General features: G+C 39.8%; 2 protein-coding genes across 2 annotated transcripts; both read left to right on the top strand.

Annotated features, from left to right (window-relative positions):
- The first annotated feature begins 92 nt into the window (after nucleotides 1-92).
- LOC146962351 (uncharacterized) lies at nucleotides 93-8,698 on the top strand. The gene is made up of 8 exons (XM_085769938.1): nucleotides 93-160; nucleotides 3,265-3,267; nucleotides 3,871-3,993; nucleotides 4,774-4,951; nucleotides 6,281-6,343; nucleotides 8,044-8,184; nucleotides 8,331-8,396; nucleotides 8,561-8,698. The coding sequence occupies exons 1-8, from the start codon at nucleotides 93-95 to the stop codon at nucleotides 8,651-8,653; spliced, it is 735 nt and encodes a 244-aa protein (XP_085626064.1). The 3' UTR covers nucleotides 8,654-8,698.
- A 7,668-nt stretch (nucleotides 8,699-16,366) lies between these two features.
- On the top strand, nucleotides 16,367-18,479 carry LOC146962350 (uncharacterized). Its single transcript, XM_085769279.1, has 4 exons — nucleotides 16,367-16,560; nucleotides 17,121-17,195; nucleotides 17,691-17,939; nucleotides 18,361-18,479. Exons 1-4 carry the CDS (start codon nucleotides 16,456-16,458, stop codon nucleotides 18,439-18,441), a joined length of 510 nt encoding a protein of 169 aa, XP_085625405.1. The 5' UTR covers nucleotides 16,367-16,455; the 3' UTR covers nucleotides 18,442-18,479.
- The last annotated feature ends 2,145 nt before the right edge of the window (nucleotides 18,480-20,624 follow it).

Genomic DNA, 20,624 nt, shown 5'->3' with positions numbered 1-20,624 from the left:
ACATCAGACGCATTGCTGATATCGTACAGGCCTAGTTTCATCCCTGAGTCGTAGTTTTTACTCATCAATAATCCACCTGCAGCTGGATCCGGATGAACTCGGGCACCAGACTGAAACTGACCCGTGTTCATCAGAGGACCAGGACTCGACCGTCCACCAGGTTCACCGATAATTTATCTGTTGGACACATTAAAGGTTGGAGATCCTGGAAAAACGGTTCTATCAGGCCACATTTTGAAAATACACAAGTCAAAAGTCCGAGCCCCTTTCCTCAGACTTCTCTCTGAAGCCTCGTTATATGCGACGGTACCGTGGAAAGCCACGTGCCTCACATTAGAATTACCGTAGGTCGCACCGCAAAATATCGCCCAGCTTTTTCTCATGGCTCATTCACGTTAAAGATGACACCTGACATCATAATAAACCATCCAGCATCCAGCTCAGAGCTACATTGTCACCTACCAGACTGGAGTGTGGTACATTGGATCACTGGCGTTGTCTTTTCCGCGGTCGTACCTCTTTGAAGACTCTGAAGATGGCAGCGATCCAATTATCCAAAATGTTGCGTTCGACATGATTGGATGGTGTTTTTCCAGGCTTGTTCATCCACAGGTGAAAAAAAAACATTCAATTACTTGGTTGCAATCGTGGTGTGGAGTGGATTTCAAGCAATTCCGTAAAAAATGCCACAGAATAAGATCCTCATCTCTCCCTTTAACCTCATTAACAGAGGTAACGTATTTTTCGGGGAGGTATTTTGTGTAAGTGTATATACTGAAGGGTTTTGACCTCTTAGTATTCTTGTTTTATTTCTGTTTTTGTAATTGTCCTAGATTTTTATGGTGCAAATACATGAAACTCAATGACCTAAACAAACTCTTTGAGTTGATGATTGATCAGCAGTTTTTTCAGAGTTGGGTTTAAACCAGCTCGGCTACGACTCTTCTCAGTTTCACATCGTTAGGTAACATTTGGTTTTCACTGCAGCTCTGACTGCCTGCTTGGTGGTTGATGTCGCTTTCGGGTTCGCCAATCAAACGTCTTACATAAGAGTCAGACCGCCACCGATACAGATGCAGGCATCGTCTTGGCGACGGATCGAGAAACCGCAACTCACAATGAATAACTGGGTTTCTACCACCAGAGAAGTGGATCAGTTTAGATATTGACGGCCTGCTGAGAGGCTGCTGTTGCTATGGAAACATGAGTCTGTTCATGGTCCCTCGGGATGAACCATCATACATAATTTCACTGATCCGCCATCAATAGGACTTTGGGTTATGACCAAAAACCTGTCAAACTACGTTAGTACAGTTTGTGTTTGAACAATTAGTTGATCAACAGAAAACAAAATCTGCAAATAATCTGATAATTCATATGTCATTTCAATAATTTCAAGACAAAAATGTAAAAATTATTCCCTCATTTCAACCTCAAATGAAATTTTTTTTTTGCAAATCTACACAAAAAATGGAAAAACTTAAATTCCTTTGGGATCAATAAAGTAAGGGAGACCGGGGATGGTTTTAACAGCACTTTTCACCAATAAGGGACAACATTAGAGTTATGTGACCTATATCATGTGAACACACTCACTCCCTGATTGTGCATGTGAATTTTGCATGACTGTATGGAAAAGTGTGTTGGTTTTACAGCCAAAAAACTGTTTTTCTAGGTAAGAAATCTTTTGGAAGTCAAAATTTTGACGAGTATCGATACCGTTGACGTTTGAATCAGGTAACTTGTATAAGATGAAAGAACAGGTTATTAGGTGAAATGTGGGTCATTTCATTAATGTTTATTTCAATCCACCATGCTGCTGGTCCAGCTGGTCAAACAGTGGCTGACACGGGTGGGGGATGGTTGTTACACCTTTTATCTTTGCTGTTTTATTAAGTGTCATTAAGTTTCACCATCTTTACTGGAATTTTACACGGATTATTAGCTGCTTCCTGGTTTACATTCATTCATGTACATCAGAATGATTAAACAACAGGAAGATGCTTTAGTGTTGGAACATGCACAAAAAACGTACATAGATGCATCTATGGTCTCACTTTTTAGTTCTTAAAGAGATAATTCAACATTTTGGCAAATTGGCCCATTGCCATAATCCCTATAGTCATAGCAGTAAGGTTCGTTACCTTTAATTGTCAGTGCAAGCTATTTTTAGAACGGCGGAGCAGAGCCGTGAGCTGCTCAGAGCTACGCTAGAGGCTCATTATGGGATTTCTTGGTTTCCCTCATCAAACTCATCAAATACACAATCCAACAACTCCACAACGCTCTGGTGGACAAGTTGTGACCTGCACATTCACCACGCTATGAGATAATAACACAACGTTACCAGACAGAGTTGTTTTAGAGGGAAATACAGAGACTGTTGATGAAAAACTGTCCCTGAAGGCAACGCGCATCAGCGGTTTTGCATGAATTTCCCTCTAAAACAACTCTGTCTGGTAACGTTGTGTTATTATCTCATAGCGTGGTGAATGTGCAGGTCACAACTTGTCCACCAGAGCGTTGTGGAGTTGTTGGATTGTGTATTTTTAATCGCACAATTGCACTTTAAAGGAGCTATGTCCAAGTGTTTGATTCTGGATAAATCCGCTGCCTCATACAAATGCAGTTTTATTAAACAATCCAAAACAAAAGAAAAGAAAACAATCTTCATGTTTTTACGCTTAATCCGGTAAAAACAATACGCAAAATAAAAACTATATGGCTCCATCAACGATAGGTCAAAGGTCACGGCAACAGAATGTGTGTTAATTGCAAAGAAAATAGAGGCGATAAGGGGAAATCTGGGTTAATTGGTTTACTTCTAATGTGGGAAAAAACATAAACATAAAAAACATCTGGATCTGTGGACACACTATAAATTAAATTAAGAGTTTATTAATTGAGGGATCATAAAGTCAGTTTTGTGCAAATAAACAGCTGATAACATACGTATAAATACATACACACTCGGTGGGGAGGCGGGGCTGCCAGCTGTCTACCTGTGTGATGTCATCACAGGGTTTTCCCACACACACAGGTGACCAGGAAGTAGAGAAACAACAGCAAACTTCTCACTGTGTGTACATGTATGTGTGTGTGTGTGTGTGTGTGTGGGAGAGAGTAGCGGACAGATAAGGATCTATGTTTAGCCGCAGTCTTTGTGTTGATAGAAACAGATCAGGTCACAGTCTATTTATAGAAACACTCATGTAATTTCATCACCTGTGTTGTGTTTTTTTTCTTCTCCTGTGTGTTTTCCAGCAGGTGAGTGATGGAAACAGAAGAGAACATAAATGAAATGTGTTTTCATAATTCCTGTTTTTACTCTTTGTGGATAATCCAGCCTGAGTTCCTATTATTGTTTATAATAAAACAGCTGTTAATGCAAAAGTTACATAGCTTCTCCTTCCCTCCAGGCAGCGTTATTATTATTATTATTATTATTAAAACTTATTTTACTTCATTTATTTTGCAAGACTGATTAGTTTTGCTTTAATTTTCTACAGAAGACAAGGCGCGGGAGTCTTTCCCATCATGCTTTGCAGCCGTCAATGATCATTTGGCAGACATGCATTTCTGAAGCAGAATGCTGTTGTCATTGTGGCGGTTTGACCTGGTTACCGCTCCGACTTCCAGGAACAAACTCCTTCACCTTCACTTGTTTTTTTGATCATCATCATCATCATCTCCTTCTTCTACGGTGCAGAGATGCTGCTGACGCCGTCACATCGGCTCCAAATCTGGGTCGGACGACGATGAAGAAGAAGAAACGAAAAGAAAAGAAAAAACCGACCGACCGACGCTGCTGAGTCACAGTTTCCTTCAAAGCTTCAAAGCTTCTTTCAACCTACTTTTATCTGTCCGCAGAATCTACACGCTAAAACCAGGTGAACTGTCTGTCAACATCGGAGGGAGTGACATCATGAAGGCCACCGCCACCGCCGCCATGTTGACTCAGCAGAAAGATGAAGAAGAGAAGGAGATAAGGAGGTGAAGGAGGTAAGGAGATAAAGGGAAGATGGAGAGACGCAGGAAGTGGAAGGAGAGGAAAATAAGGCAAGGCAAAGCAATTTTATTTTTTATAGCCCGTTTTTACAAACAGTTTGTCTCAAAGGGCTTTACATGGCATCACAACAACATCCTAAGGGAGGAAGAAAGCAAAGGCCAAAGAGGAGAAAAGAGAAGATTAAGGTTTGAGAAAAGAAAGGAAAGTGAAAACATGGGAGGACATGATGGATAAAAAAAAGAGAAGGAAGAGGAAGAGTTGAGGAGGAGAAGATTTGATTTGATTTGATTTTATTAAGATCCCCATTAGCTGCTACACCTGGTAGCAGCTACTCTTCCTGGGGTCCATTAAACCCTAACCCTAACCCTATAAAATAATCAAACACACATGAAATAAGACTAAACTTCCAAATAATATGAAAAGCGGCACAGTACAACAATAATTATAAAGATGATAACAATAACATACCAACCAAGATGAAGAAAAGAAAAGGGAAAAGGGAAAAGGAGGATGTGGGAATAAAGGAGGGAAGCAGAAGGAGAGAAACGGGAGGTGACATCACAGCAAAGAGTCCATGGAAATTTGCATGAGTCAGCGATTAGGAAACTTCAGAAACAGAAGGAGGAGGGGAGTGATGAGGGAGAGGAGGAGAGGAGGGGGAGTGATGAGGGAGGGGGGAGAGGAGGAGGGGGGGGCGACAGTATAAATGAAGCAGAGGAGGAGTGAAGCTGCTGCAGTCGAAACATGCGTCTCCTTGTCGTCAGGACGACCGCTCCCCCTCTCCTCCTCCTCCTCCACCACTTCCTCCTCGCCTCCTCCGGCCCCGTTGCCACGGCGACGGCCGGGCGGCGGCAGCTGCTGCTCACCTGCCGGCAGGAGATCCCGGCCACGCTGATCAAAGACCTGTGGAGCCGGACCATCCAGCTGATCGATCGACTGCCGGTAAGATCAATAGATCAATAGATCAATGACCAGGGATCAATAACTATTAGATCATCTTTTATTACACACTCAGGTCCATTATAAGGAGACAATACAAAGACACATACACACTAAAAAATGTTGGGTTATCTCTGTAACCCAATTTCTGAGTTATTGGTGTTGAGTTAAATTTTTGGGTTATTTTTCCAGAGTGTAACCCATTTTCAGGGTTATAGGGCTATGAATTTAACCCAATTCCTGGGTTGTTCAAGTAATTGGGTTATTTTTCAGTTGGGTCAAAAAGAATAACCCAACCTGTTGGGTTAAAATTAACCCAAAAAAGGGGTTCGTCCTTATTTGAACCAGCAGTTGGGTTAAAATTGGGTTATTTTTTAACCCAACTGTTTTTTAGTGTGTACAATACAAGATACTGTATAGTGTATTGATCAATACAGTGATTAAAAACTGTTTTAAAACTGTATTAATCAATTTCAATTCATGGATGTCAATAATCTCTCTTATTGATTATTGTCAATATATATTGCTCACTGTCAATTTACCATCAATTATAACCTGTCAATCAAACTGACAACTCTGTTTATCAATATATATATATCTGTATTGATTAATTCACTAAATCATAACTTCCATTGATAAGGCTTCCAATCAACTCTTCAGTTTTCATTCATTGAAGATCATTTAGGTTTTATTGATCGGATCACGATGTCAAATACCAATACTGATCAATGTCAATGGATTTAATGTGAAAAATGACTTTTAATGATTTGTCGTAGATCAATAAGCATGTGATCACATTTTTCCACAGGTTCAAAAAGTAAATATTGATAATTGATTATTACCTGCTCATCAATCAATCACACAATTCAATGGTCAAAATAATGTGAACATGTCGTCGGCTGCAGATCAGTTGATTAGAAAAAAACAAAACAACTCTTTCAAAATAAAGGCCTCTTCCATTGAGCGTTAATGTTATTTTTATCTGATCAAACTGTTAGAGATCAATAAAGCTGTAAAATAACTGATATTGATGAGGGACTGAGCGAAGCAGCGGTTCTTCAGTCGACGTTCAGGATCAGACAGGAAGTGAAGATGTGAAAAGCTGCAGGTTTTGAAGCAGATCAAAGAGTTTGAAAAAGTGAAAGTACGAGATGTTTTTTCTCTCACATTGTCACAATATTCACTGTTTCATTTTCGATTCTTTACACACACACACACACACACAAACACAAACACACACACGCACACACACGTACACATGCACACACACATTCATCTGATGACGCTTAATTTTATTCAAGAAGATGAAGAGTTTGATGTTTCCATCTGCAGGAAGAAGAAAACTTCTCCCGGCGTTGGAGACTGCTGCCCAAGTTCTGCACCAAATGTCCTGAGGTCAGTGAACGCCTCACACTCTTATCTTTAAAGGGATAATTCAACATTTTGGCAAATTGGCCCATCGCCATAGGTTTGTTACCTTTAATTGTCGATGCAAGCTATTTTTAGAACGGCGGAGCAGAGCCGTGAGCTGCTCAGAGCTACGCTACGGAGGCTCATGGGATTTCTTGGTTTCCCTCATCAAACTCATCAAATACACAATCCAACAACTCCACAACGCTCTGGTGGACAAGTTGTGACCTGCACATTCACCACGCTATGAGATAATAACACAACGTTACCAGACAGAGTTGTTTTAGAGGGAAATACATGCAAAACCGCTGATGCGCGTTGCCTTCAGGGACAGTTTTTCATCAAGAAGTCTCTTATTTCCCTCTAAAACAACTCTGTGTGGTAACGTTGTGTTATTATCTCATAGCGTGGTGAATGTGCAGGTCACAACTTGTCCACCAGAGCGTTGTGGAGTTGTTGGATTGTGTATTTGATGAGTTTGATGAGGGGCAACCAAGAAATCCCATGAGCCTCCGTAGCGTAGCTCTGAGCAACTCACGGCTCTGCTCCGCCATTCTAAAAATAGCTTGCACCGACAAATAAAGGTAACAAACCTACTGCTATGACTATAGGTATTATGGCAATGGGCCAATTTGCCAAAATGTTGAACTATCCCTTTAAGAATTAGTAGGTTTTTTTTAATGTAGTCTGGTTCTTCTGGACTTTACTGAGGTTTCAGCTTCCTGGTGAACCTCGAACCATCTGACCTGAACCAATCTTGGAATTTCTTCCTTCAATCATTAACATGTCAGACAGCTGTACAGGTGTTGTACATACCTGTTCAGCCGAGTGTACAGTCGGGACTTAGAGGAGGAAGTAATCTGACACCTGAAGTGTGAAGTTTCTATACATCGCAGCCAAAAACAGGAAACTGTGTGAGAGGAAAAAATACGAACAATGATTAAAATCAAGGAAGTAAATGAGAAAAAAACTGTTAGACCATTCATATAGATGAATGATCAGAGTTTGATGGTCAAAGGTCAAGGTCTGTTTTAATCAGATGTTTATCTTTAATGTTCCCTCAGGATGAATAATAATAAATGTATATCCTCTGATTCTTCATCTTAAGCCTTGTTAGTTCAAAATATGTTCATACGTTTGTTTTATGATCAAACAAGTAAAAAAATAAATATCATATCCATTCTGCTAAATGAACGAACTGCAAGACTTCCTTCCCTGGTTTTGTTAACGATTTTAAGTTATTTTATAGAATAGAAAGCAAAAATGCCATTTTTATTTATTATTTTGCTGCTCCGTTTTCTGTTAAATTAAAATGTCTGATATGTTTTATCTTCCGTATCTATCTGTGATATCTATTTGATGTTGTTTTGCTTTTGTTTTGTTTTGTTTTCCTTCATGAATTCCCTAATGTTTTGTTTTTTTGCACCTTTATACTGCACGTAATTTTCACCTGTATTATTATTGTATTAGAGAAAAAAAAACAAGGAAAGAAATTACATCAGGTTTTTGGTTTATGGTGCTCTGTAGAAAGTCTTAGCATGCTAATCTGCTAAACTTAGATGGTGGACTTGTCAACCATTTTATCTGATTAATATAAACATGTAGCATTAGTTACTGTATGTTGTCGCCACCAAATTACTGAACTGAGTAAGTGACTGAGGTGTTTGCTGCCGTCTGCTCCTCAGCAGGCGATTGGCTGGCTGGAGACTCGTGAACTGATCGACGTCTACCAGAAGCACGTGTTCAGCAGCGAGGTCGTCCAGAAGCTCCTCCCCCTCCACTACAACGACCTGCTGTACCGACTGCAATACACACTGCACCACTGTGTGAGTAGGCCACACACACACACACACACACAGCAACACACACACACACATACACACACACACACACACACACACACACACACACACACACTGCAACACACACACACACTGATACTGACTCGTGTTTGTAAATGTTTGACGTTCAGGTTTCTTCGTCCAAACCTTCAAAATCATTCAAAATCATCAAGAAAATGGAGAAAAAAATCAAAAAGGTAAATATTTAACTATGACTTCAATAAATAAAATATGGAAACATGGAAATAAAATATTATAATTCATCAATTATTGATTATAGAATTATTTAGTTCTCATTGATACCGTGTGATGCTTCATTATTCGTTATCAGTGTGAACAAACTGTTGTTGTGTCTCTGCAGAAGAGGAGGGATAAAGTTGCGCTGAAGGCCGTCAGGGAGTTCACCTTCGTCCTCAGATGGATCAATGATCTGGCACAGCACCACACGCTGTAGAGCATCATCATCATCATCAATCACAGCCTCGTTATGATTATCAGCATTATCTCCACCAGCTCTGTCCTCCTTCTCCTCCTCCTCTGGAAACATTATATATATATATTTTCTTTTATTCCTAGCCCTTTAAAGTATGTCAAAGCTGAACCTGTTACTTTGACAAAAAAGTAGTATTTTTAAGTTACAATGGGTAAAAACTGTAAACAGTGAGTTTTAACTATCACCAGCTGTTTGTCTGGAAAATCCTGGAGATGTCTTGAATCTTTTGCTTAAAAAAAAAAAAATCTATATTTTAAATGTTTTACAGCGAATTTGTTGCTTTGTTTACAAAAGTAAGTTATTTTTTTAGATAATATTTATCGTGTTTCAGTATTTAATGATTTAATGATGCACCCAGAGAGTTAAAACTACCAAAAAGTTAATATATTGATTTAAAAAGTTCATATGTTTTTTAATTGTATTATTTTTATGAATTTGTGAAACTCAGAATGAAATAAATTAGATTTTTACCTTCATCACTGGTGTCGCTTTCTGATTCATTGACTCTGAGTTTTAAGGGTTGCCTCCCTCTGCTGGTCAAAATGTGGTATTACAATGTGTTGGTGACATTTCTGCGTGTCTCCACAGAAAAGAAAAGAAACAGATGGGAAGGATAAGAAAGAAGGAAGAATGAAGTGAAAGTGGTATGATGAGACAAACATTAGGCAGAAAAGAAAAAGCCAAGAGAAGTTAGATAAGAAGACAGAAAAAAAACTGTGACAAAACAAAAAGGAAGTTGATGATTAAAGGGGGATAAGAAATGACGCTTTTCGTTCTAAATTTAAACCTTGAAGAAGCAGAACTGAGTCATTAAATTCTCACTTATCTGGGGAGAAACCCATGGTCATGGGGGCAATGCCACCACAAACCCACATCATCATCACCATTGGCATCACCATCACCACTTTCTCCGTGCACAGTCATTCCCATTTTAAGTCGGAAAACCGGTGTCCTACAAGTTTTAAAACGTGAACCTCTTTTATCTGTTATCTCCTGATTGAGATGTTTTTTATCGGCCTTGAGTTCCAGACGCAGAAAAAAACATCTTCATCATCTTAAATCAACAGGCAGAAGTTATGTTTGGTTAGCCACACTTGATTTGATTTGACCACTGGTGAACATCTGAGATCTTCGTAGTCCTGAGTTTGTTTTGAAGGCCGAACCATGGCTGGGACCATGTGTGAAAAACACCCTTAGTACACGGCTGTGACTTAAGAACAACTACAAAAAAGACATGACAAACTACAAACAGACATGGACCAACTACAAGGACCAAGAGACAGCATGGACTAATTACAAAAGAGACATGAACCAACTACAAAAGAGACATGAACCAACTACAAAAGAGACATGAACCAACTACAAAGAGATGTGGACCAACTACAAAGAGACATGAACCAACTACAAAGAGATATGGACCAACTACAAAGAGACATGAACCAACTACAAAGAGACGTGGACCAACTACAAAGAGACATGAACCAACTACAAAGAGACATTAACCAACTACAAAAGAGACATGAACCAACTACAAAGAGACATGAACCAACTACAAAAGAGACATGAACCAACTACAACAAAGAGACATGAACCAACTACAAAAGAGACATGAACCAACTACAACAAAGTGACATGAACCAACTACAAAAGAGACATGAACCAACTACAAAAGAGACATGAACCAACTACAAAGAGACATGAACCAACTACAAAAGAGACATGGACCAACTACAAAGAGACATGGACCAACTACAAAAGAGACATGAACCAACTACAACAAAGAGACATGAACCAACTACAAAAGAGACATGAACCAACTACAACAAAGAGACATGAACCAACTACAAAAGAGACATGAACTAACTACAAAGCGACGTGGACCAACTACAAAGAGACATGGACCAACTACAAAAGAGACATGAACCAACTACAACAAAGAGACATGAACCAACGACAAAGAGACATGGACCAACTACAAAAGAGACATGAACCAACTACAAAGGAGACATGAACCAACTACAAAAGAGACATGAACCAACTACAAAGAGACATGGACCAACTACAAAGAGACATGAACCAACTACAAAGAGACGTGGACCAACTACAAAGAGATATGGACCAACTACAAAGAGATATGAACCAACTACAAAGAGACATGAACAAACTACAAAAGAGACATGAACCAACTACAAAGAGACGTGGACCAACAACAAAGAGACATGGATGCACAACAAAGAGACATGAACCAACTACAAAGAGACATGAACCAACTACAAAGACACATGAACCAACTACAAAAGAGACATGAACCAACTACAAAGAGATATGGACCAACTACAAAGAGACATGAACCAACTACAAAGAGACATGAACCAACTACAACAAAGAGACATGGATGCACAACAAAGAGACATGAACCAACTACAAAGAGACATGAACCAACTACAAAGAGACATGGACGCACTACAAAGAGACATGGACTAACTACAAAAGAAACATGAACCAACTACAAAGAGACATGAACCAACTACAAAGAGACATGAACCAACTACAAAGAGACATGAACCAACTACAACAAAGAGACGTGGACCAACTACAAAGAGACATGAACCAACTACAACAAAGAGACGTGGACCAACTACAAAGAGACATGAACCAACTACAACATAGAGACATGGACGCACTACAAAGAGACATGAACCAACTACAAAGAGACATGGACTAACTACAAAGAGACATGAACCAAGTACAAAGAAACGTGGACACACTACAAAGGGACATGGACTAACTACAAAGAGACATGGACGCACTACAAAGGGACATGAACCAACTACAAAGAGACTTGAACCAACTACAACAAAGAGACATGAACCAACTACAAAATAGACATGAACCAACTACAACAAAGAGACATGGACTAACTACAAAGAGACATGGACCAACTACAAAGAGACTTGAACCAACTACAACAAAGAGACATGAACCAACTACAAAAGAGACATGAACCAACTACAACAAAGAGACATGGACGCACTACAAAGAGACATGGACCAACTACAAAGAGACATGAACCAACTACAAAGAGACATGGACTAACTACAAAGAGACATGGACCAACTACAAAGAGACATGGACTAACTACAAAGAGACATGCCTACACATAGATGCAAAACAACCACAATAATGTAAAAATAACGAAACAGAAAACATCTGACACGGAAACATCAGCACCAAAGCGACAGTCAGGCTCAAACTAAAACTAAAACAACCCAAGTGGGACTTCAAACAACTACAAAGAGACATAACACAACTACAGAGAAATGAAGAAATCGCCTCCAAAAAGATACAAAGTGACCACAGAGATGTAAAACCAACTATAAAACAGACATAAAGCAGCTTTATTGAGTTGGTAGCACAGCAACAGAGATACAGGAGAGGAGGTGAGGCCACAATAACTACAGACGTAAGACAACCATGCAGAAAAGGCCGAGCAAATGATGTGATGTCAGAGTTGGAAGAACTACAAAGACACAAAGTGAGACACAGTGAATCAAAATGTCCAGACTGACCAAAAGAACAAAATGTAAAGCAACAGGTTGTGTCTCTGACTCTAAATAACGAAATAACGAAAATACTTTAATCCACGTCCATGTATTTAATCACCTGATGTGTCACATTTTGCAGACGATGTACAACTCTACGTTTCTGATCAGTCAGACGCTTCCATGGGGATTTCTGTCTTGCATTTTACTGAAAAGACAAATTAACAATGTATTCAGACAATGCATATCATAAACTGTTTTTAGAGTAGTTTATTGACTCTTATGATGCAAAGTGATGGTGAATTGTCTCTGTAGGGTCAGAGGGTGAGTAAGTGAGGGCTGATGGCATGGAAACATACATACAAAAGGATGTGGTGTGTGTGTGTGTGTGTGTGTGTGTGTGTGTGTGTGTGTGTGTGTGTGTGTGTGTGTGTGTGTGTGTGTGTGTGTGTGTTTATATTGACTGTTGGCCCACAAAAGAAAAACACTGTCTGGTTTAGATTTCTAGGTAACACACAAATTCACACAAATGAGATGCAGGAAATTCCAGTTAATTAACTTTTACCTTGAAAGCCAACTGCCAGTGTGTGTGTGTGTGTGTCAGATTGCATTGCACTAATGGTTTAAATTGTTTAAAAAAGCACACAAATGCTTCCACCTGAGCATTTTCATTATAAAACATTTGGTGCATCTTCATCCCATCATCATAGTAAAGTGCTGTTCGGCCACTTTCACTTTGCATACTTAAGCTGCTGCAGCATGGAAAGTCCCCCAATGAGGGATCAATACAGTCTTATACTTTCACTTATCTTATCTTACATTATCTCATCTTATTTTATCTTACCTTAATCTTATCTTATCTTTAAGAGTAACTCAATCCTCAGTTCCTCAGCTCCAGAACCTGCGGGGAGTTTGAGGGAAAGTCCACCTCAAAAAATCCTTCAACCTGACCAACCACTTGTTTTTCCCACACTCTGAGATGATGTATTAGAAAGTGTCCTGATGCCATATAAGGCGTCACCTGTGCAGGACCATCGTCACTGTGGTGATGACTTGCATGGTTAGAATGATTCAAGTGACACTGATGATCCTCTGATGGAAACTAACCTAAAAATATCTTTAAGTTTTTGTTAATTAAACCAACAATCAAATGACTCAAATGTGAATAAAGCTAATAAACATTTTGTTCCAAAGACCAAACATAAAAACAAAAACACAATCAGTTGCCAAAAATAAATACTTTAACCCGTTTATATGTATTTATTTGCCTGATGTGTCACATTATGCAGACGATGTTCAATTCTACTTCACTGTTCGGCCGGACGCCCTTAGCTGGTTAATGCTAATGGTTTTGCTTTATGTTTTTTTTTTTTAATAAAATAAAATCAAAATCAAAAGACAAATCAAAAGCATGTTTAGCCAGTACATCATCTATTGTTTAGTTTAGTAACCAGTGTTGTTTAATGGTAAGCTAAGGCCGCAACCTCAGGCGTTTTCTTGGTATCCAGGTGGAGATGTGTCATGTAATTCAAGGAACTTCAATAGCTACCACACACACACACAGATGAGGTTTCCCATTATATTATTTGTGTTTTTCCTGTCTGTTGTTGCCATGGTTAACAACAGTGATGAACCAGGAGAACCTGTGACTGTATGACTGATGATGTAGCAGAATTTTCAACTTAAAATATGGTTGTCGTTGGATTTGGAAAATATAAATATTTGCGTTGGATTTGAAATGAATTAAATGCAAATACAAGTTTATTGGGGAGTCCCTGAAAATGAATTCTTAATTCATAGTAATCACATTGGAACCTGCAGTGATGATTCAGGTTTCGCCTTGTGGTAGTGTTTCCACAGCGATGATGAATCTGCCGTAAATAACAGCTTCCTCCGGCTGCAGCGACTCTCAGCTGAAACTCTAACCTCTGCTGATGATATTTCCGTGTGAGCAGTGGCATCACTACCCACTGGGATGAATGCATTTCTTTTCCGCCGCTGTGACGCTTTAATCTTCGGCAAACCTTTTGATATGACAAAAGTATGTGGACACAGGAGCATGATGTAACACGTGTGTAATAACAAGCTACTGGTTCATACTTTCAGCCACAGGTGCTTCACTCCGACTCTGATGTTGGCGATCGAGGTGAAGTCGGAGCTAAACCAGAAATGTCATTTCTTCACAGATCTTTTCCGCACAGTGATTTATTTGGTTTCTTCTTGTTCTGAACCTTTGGTTTTTGTAGGCAACTGATGAAGGTTTTCAGACGGCCCATGTTGGGACCTACTGGTCTAAAATGGAGAAGCTATTCTTCATAGATCTGGTTTTGTGCAGGACTTCATGTTCAAAGTATCATTATGTTGTTTCACAGGGTTGCTCACACATATAGTGCATCAGATATCTGAGTTAAACTGAGATCAGAGATAATTGTTTGGTGTCAGATTAATCTATGTGTCTGTGCATGTGTTAAGCCTTGTTTGGCACAGACACTAAAACATCACTGATATCAGATCTGTCCTGTTGTAAATTGTTGTACGTCAGGGCTCCACCAATACAACACATCGAGATCACAGCTTTAGCCTCCACACACACACACACCTACAGAATGAAAGTAAACAAACACCTCAGTGACCTTTTTGCATCATCCACAGGTCCACCGCCGTCTCCCCCAAACACCAGAAGTATCAAGATGACTAAATCTGATGCCATGATGCGTTTTAGTCTTTCCTGAGAATGGGGCTGAGGTCCTGGCTTGATCACTAATGATACAGTTTAATGCACCGAAAACTAATGAGCAGTAAAAGAGTAACAGCACAGTGTAGAGTTGTTGTATAAATCCTGTTCTGTCACGGTTGGGGTCGTAGGGCATCGTCAAGGACACTGACATCTTGTGGTTGCTGTGTTTTCTGACATTTAATTCAAAGTCATTGTTTGAAAGTTCTAGTGAAACTTTCTGATGACACAACACAGCATTTACAACAAGTACAATGAATGATCACATTGAAGACCAATCGATAATAAACGTTTATTATCACTACTGTTGTCTGTCATTTATTGGCTTTCGAGGCGGGTTGTATGACGTACTGACAGACACAGTGCTGCTGCACCAGTATAAATACTCACAGTGGCGTAGGCTTTGCAAAGTCTCCAGTGCAAAAGTAACCACAGTCATGCACACACACATATAGAAACTACTAAAAGCAAAAATAAAGTCTTTAGATCCAGATCTTTTCTTAGATACAGTTAGAAAGCCCCCGCTGCCGGTAGCTTGTACCACTGCTCCGTCCTGGCTGCAGGGGCCTGGGTTCGATTCCGGTCTTTCCTCCGTCACTATCTCACTGATCTTATAGATTGAAGACAAACCGCCAAGAGAGCTGCAGCCACCCACGTGTATTTTACTCTAATTTTCAAGACTTAATGACGGATTTTGAGTTTCGTGTAACACTAAACTGATTTTATACTATGTTTGTCTTTGCATGAGGTCATTTAGGTGAAACTGCAGTTTTAATAGACTTAAAGACAATTAAGTAAAAACAATAAACGACAAACTCAAATGGCGGGATCATAAAAGTGTCTTAAAGTCAAGTTTCTTACACTGGGGCGACTTGAACTTGTGAGAATTTAAGCCATTTTAAGTGTGTTAAAGAACCTGCACATGCAATCAGATAAATGCATGAGCGTGCATACCAAAATGCATGCACACAACAGGGCTGCATAGTTTCATAAAGCTTACCTGAGGTTTTATGAACTCTTTGAACCACACACGCAGACACACACACACAAGCATCAGCTTTACTTCACTTAGTTTGGCATCTACCTAGAAACACACAGGTTTTCTAGGTAGATTGAGGAACTGGTCTTCCTCCCATTAAACCACTGTGACCACTCCTCCTGTGGTGGTGGTGGTGGTGGTGGTGTGTGTATGTGTGTGTGTGTTCGGTGGATAGAAATGAAGGGAAACCTGACCAGGGATTCTCCTGTGTGTGCGACTTTAGCAGCAGCAGAGTGAGTTTTAGAGGAAAACGTGTGTATGCTGCTTTTTCTGATGCTGCTGCTGCTTACAAGCCCACAGACCACAGACGAGCACGAGCACAGGCACTCACAATATATAAAGGGCCACAGGTCAACAGATAGCATCAGTGACTTAAGAGACACATCATCACACACTAACCTCACTCCTACGAGACTCTTCATACCTCGTCTGTGACAGATCATCCAGCATGTCTTCGACAGTGTGTCTACTGGTTTTACTGGGAGTTGTGATGGCCTTTGGAAGTCCTCTGAAGAGCGATCTTGCAGTTTCTCAGGACATTTCCAAGCTGCTGGTGAGTTTTACCGTTGGCATCCCGCAGGGCACGATTTTAGATCCCATGTCGTTTTCCTTTTTTCAGCTGAGCCTCTGCTTGTGATTATAGGGATTTATCCCTGTAATTAAGGTTCATTGATGGACTCCTTTTTTTTGGTCTTTTGAGATTAGACAGAAGATGAGATCTGACGTCATATTATAGGAATTCAGAGGTGATATAGGCTTTTTAAATATGTTTGAAAGCGATGCTTATCTTTTATTTACACACAAAGATGAGTTTTTCAGCACTGCAGTAAAATGACTGCTATTACTCATAATGTCAACTGTGAGCCTGAGTCAGAGGTTTTCTGATGAAATTAATTGAAACTGCCTGTGTTTCCTGGTATGAATGAAAGGCAGACGTATAGGATACTCACATTTTTATACTCATGTTCTGTTTTTTGTTGTCAAACAGAAATGTTTACTTTGTTTGTACTTTGTTACTAGGGAACTGAGTAAAACTAAACTGCAAGTTTTTGAAACTTACAACAATAATATAGGCTAACACAACTATTTTTTGTGTGTTTTTTTTTCTTCCAGAAATTAGATGAACAAGAAATCGGCAGCAAACCTCTCTTCAGTTCTGTCGTGAACAGCATCAACACGTCCTGCCAGGTAGAGAAAACAACCCCCCACCCCACCCCACCACCACCACCACCACCACCACCACAATACACTTTACTGCTGTTCTGCTAAAGATCGGCATCGTTTTCGTCCTCCAGTGGAAACGTGAACCGTGGGATTAAATTAAATCTAAGCTTGTGGTTTGGAGATACATGGTTTGTAAGGGGTTTTGCTGCAAAGGAAAAGTACAGTGACGCCATTAGGAATCAGTTAAAGAGGAACTAGAATGGGGCCCTGAGGAACTCCGACCAAGAGAAACAGGGGTCCAGTATCAGTATTTACAATACGTGAGTTTTCTGTTAATATAACAGGAATATTCTTGGACTAATACCGAAGATTAAATCCCTGAAAAATCATTTAAAAATCCAGCATTACCACAAAACAGTAGTAGAAACATTTTCATCCTCAGTAAACCCTAACAAACCCACCGGTGTCTCTAATCCCTGTGTACTGACTCCCAGGCGTCTCCCTCCTCTCCCCCAACAGAGAAAAGAAGACATGGTGCTGTTGAACGCCACTCTGGACGTCTACACGCGCATCTTCTCCAGTATCCTGCAGCACGGCAGCGACCATCACCACGCCTCCACCCTGCTGGAGCATGTGCCCAGACACGACAGGAAGGGTGTGAAGGAAACGGTGAAGCAGCTCCAGGCGAAGATGGAGGCTCTGAGGGGAAAACTGGTTTCGCTCAACAGCAACAGAGAGGACCTCATCAACAAGCTCAACAATATAAAGGTAACAAATTGTGAATGATGCATTTTGTTTTCTCCTGCAACAAATGTTGATTCATCCGCTGCTAAAAATAGTCCCCAACAACAGTGAGTGAGTGTCTCAGGAAATGTCTGACCTTTCTCTAAATGAGTAGACAACGATATTTGATAAGTCACAGGAACAATTTATCTGACATTTGTTCAGACTTGAAGTCAGACTTCAACTTTATTCTGTGGAAATGACTGAAGAAATAAAACCAACTGTTATCAGGTGCAAGATCACTGACAGTGCAACTTCCTGTGTGCACTGGAAGTGGTTGTTTGGTGTTGTTGATTCAGCTTTTCTCTATTGATACATTCAAATATTTGACTAATAATAATACATAATGTCAAAAAGCCTAATTTTAATTATTAATTCATTCATTCATTATTTCTTCTCTCTTCAGGTCGATGACCCCACGAATCAGCGCCGGGCCCTGGCTGAGTACGACGCTGTGTTAGGAGTAGTCTCTTCGATCCGAAGCTGAGGGCTGCTGGGAAGTTTCCACGTCAACTGAACAACTTCTTGGTCGACATCATCTTGTTTAGTTTAGTAGAGTTTTTAAATGTGTCTTAGCGTTAGGATCTGGAATAAAATGTAGCATCTTTTTTATTTTTATTTATACAGAATTAAGAATTTTAAAGCTGTTGTTATTTAAGGGTTACTTCATCATCATTTCTCAATACAGTTCTCCACTTCCCTGAATTATATTTATTTTAGTAATAATTTAAGGTATTTTATTTATAATTGATTTACTTAATTTATTTTTCTTGTTTGTTTGAATAAAAGCAGAAATCAACATCAACCCAAAGCTTCATCTTGCCTTTTTAAAAAACACAAAATAACAACAAAAAAACATTTAACTGCCAATTGTATGTTAAGAGCAGACCGTTGGCGTCTTCAACCGCCTATAGAATCATTAGTAGTAAACTGAATTTCCCAAAAGAATCTTGATGTGCAATATCACACGTTTTACAACAAATACTCAGCTGGTTTCATATGATCTGATATTTTGTGGTTTCCGATCTGAAATCTGAAATGTGAAACGTTGCATCATTGTAATGATGCTGATGGTGAATGTCACTCAACTTCTACAGAAAGAGAAAGTCCAACCATGTGAACAACAGATGTGGTTTTACTGTTCTAAAGTATTAAAACTCACACCCACATGTGGCGTCTGAATGTACGATGAAGAGTTAAATGGACAGAGTTTCACGTATCGGTACCAACAACAGATTTTTCACATGAGAGGAACTCCAACACTTGGAGAATCAGACAAGTTTAAACAGCTGAGATCAGAGGGACGTAAAGAGGGTTGTTCGGTCCTGGCGGAAGGATACGATCAGCACCACACATTTTATTTTATTTTATTTTATTCATATGAATTATTTTATGATACAAAGGAAAATAATTGTGCAGGAGATTACATAAAAGAAGCCCAAAGGGCTTACATAAAATCCTCCCCTCCAATACAAAGTCACTAAAACAGATCAACCAATAGAAAAGGGAAAGAAGCAGAAAGGGAAAGAGACAAGGAAAAAACACAACAAACAGGCAGAGTAAAAAAAAAGAAGGAAGATAGGAAAAACAAGACAAATGAAACTGAGGTTGAATCTGTCTTTTTGGTGGAGGGATGAGCCGGGTCACGGGTCAGTGTGGGGACAGTCAAAGACATGGAGCCAGGAATTAAATTTATCAATATTTTTATCAATATTTCACCTTAATGAAGGCTTACACTTATAGATAGATAGATAGATAGATAGATAGATAGATAGATAGATAGATAGATAGATAGATAGATAGATAGATAGATAGATAGATCAAAACAAACAAAAAAAGAAGGGTGGGTCAGCAAGAGAAAAGAAACCGAGAAGAGAAGAAGGGTTGGTGAGTAAAAGGAAATAAAGAAAGAGGAAGAACGACAGAAAGACTTCCTGTGTTGAGTTGTGTTATTCCTGTGACATCACTCTTACATCACCGTGTTCCCCTGCTCCTGCACCAATCACAAGGAGGGGTTTCCCCTCCACCTCATGATGTCATCAGACCCTTTAGGGAAAGACTGAGAGGCTGATCCGTGGTCACAGCGCTGGTTATGGGTAGTAAGTCAGAACGACTGACGCAAATCATCCACAACCTCAGGTGCGTTCACCTGCCATACAGGTGTCACCACGGATACGGACCACCATAGGAACCATGACATAAACTTTCACACATCTAAAGTGAGAGGCTTCCTGTTGTGTGTTCCCTCTGATACAACTTTGGTTTCGGTTTGGTTCAGGTACAAATTAACTGGATCAGGTTCAGGTCAGGGTTTGGGTCTAAAGCTCAAAGTCCAGTGTGTTAATAATCCCTCTGTCCATGGACACTAGGGGGCGTAGCATCTTCAACAGAAACATGTTGCCTCTGGGTCAGTTAGTAAAAAGAGGTTGGAAGCACCAGCAACTCATTGGTCATTTTTGATTGGAAGACGGTCTTGTTTATATGGTCAGTCCTCACAGATCTGCAGCTCTACAGGACTGAACTAGAAAACACAAGTTCAGTTGCATTACACTTGTTTGCATTGTTGGACCAGTTACTGTACAACCCCGTTCACAGCTGGTGTCAACATCTGTTTCAGGTGATCAGCTCTGAATACAGATATGAAAACAAGAAGCTTTTGGAGGTGGAGTC

The sequence above is a fragment of the Trachurus japonicus genome, chromosome 23, assembly GCF_045865225.1.
Source record: "Trachurus japonicus isolate A0001 chromosome 23, Traja_1.0".
Taxonomy (NCBI): domain Eukaryota; kingdom Metazoa; phylum Chordata; class Actinopteri; order Carangiformes; family Carangidae; genus Trachurus; species Trachurus japonicus.
The sequence above is the reverse complement of the archived record's forward strand: the minus strand, read 5'-3'. Positions and strand labels throughout refer to the sequence as shown.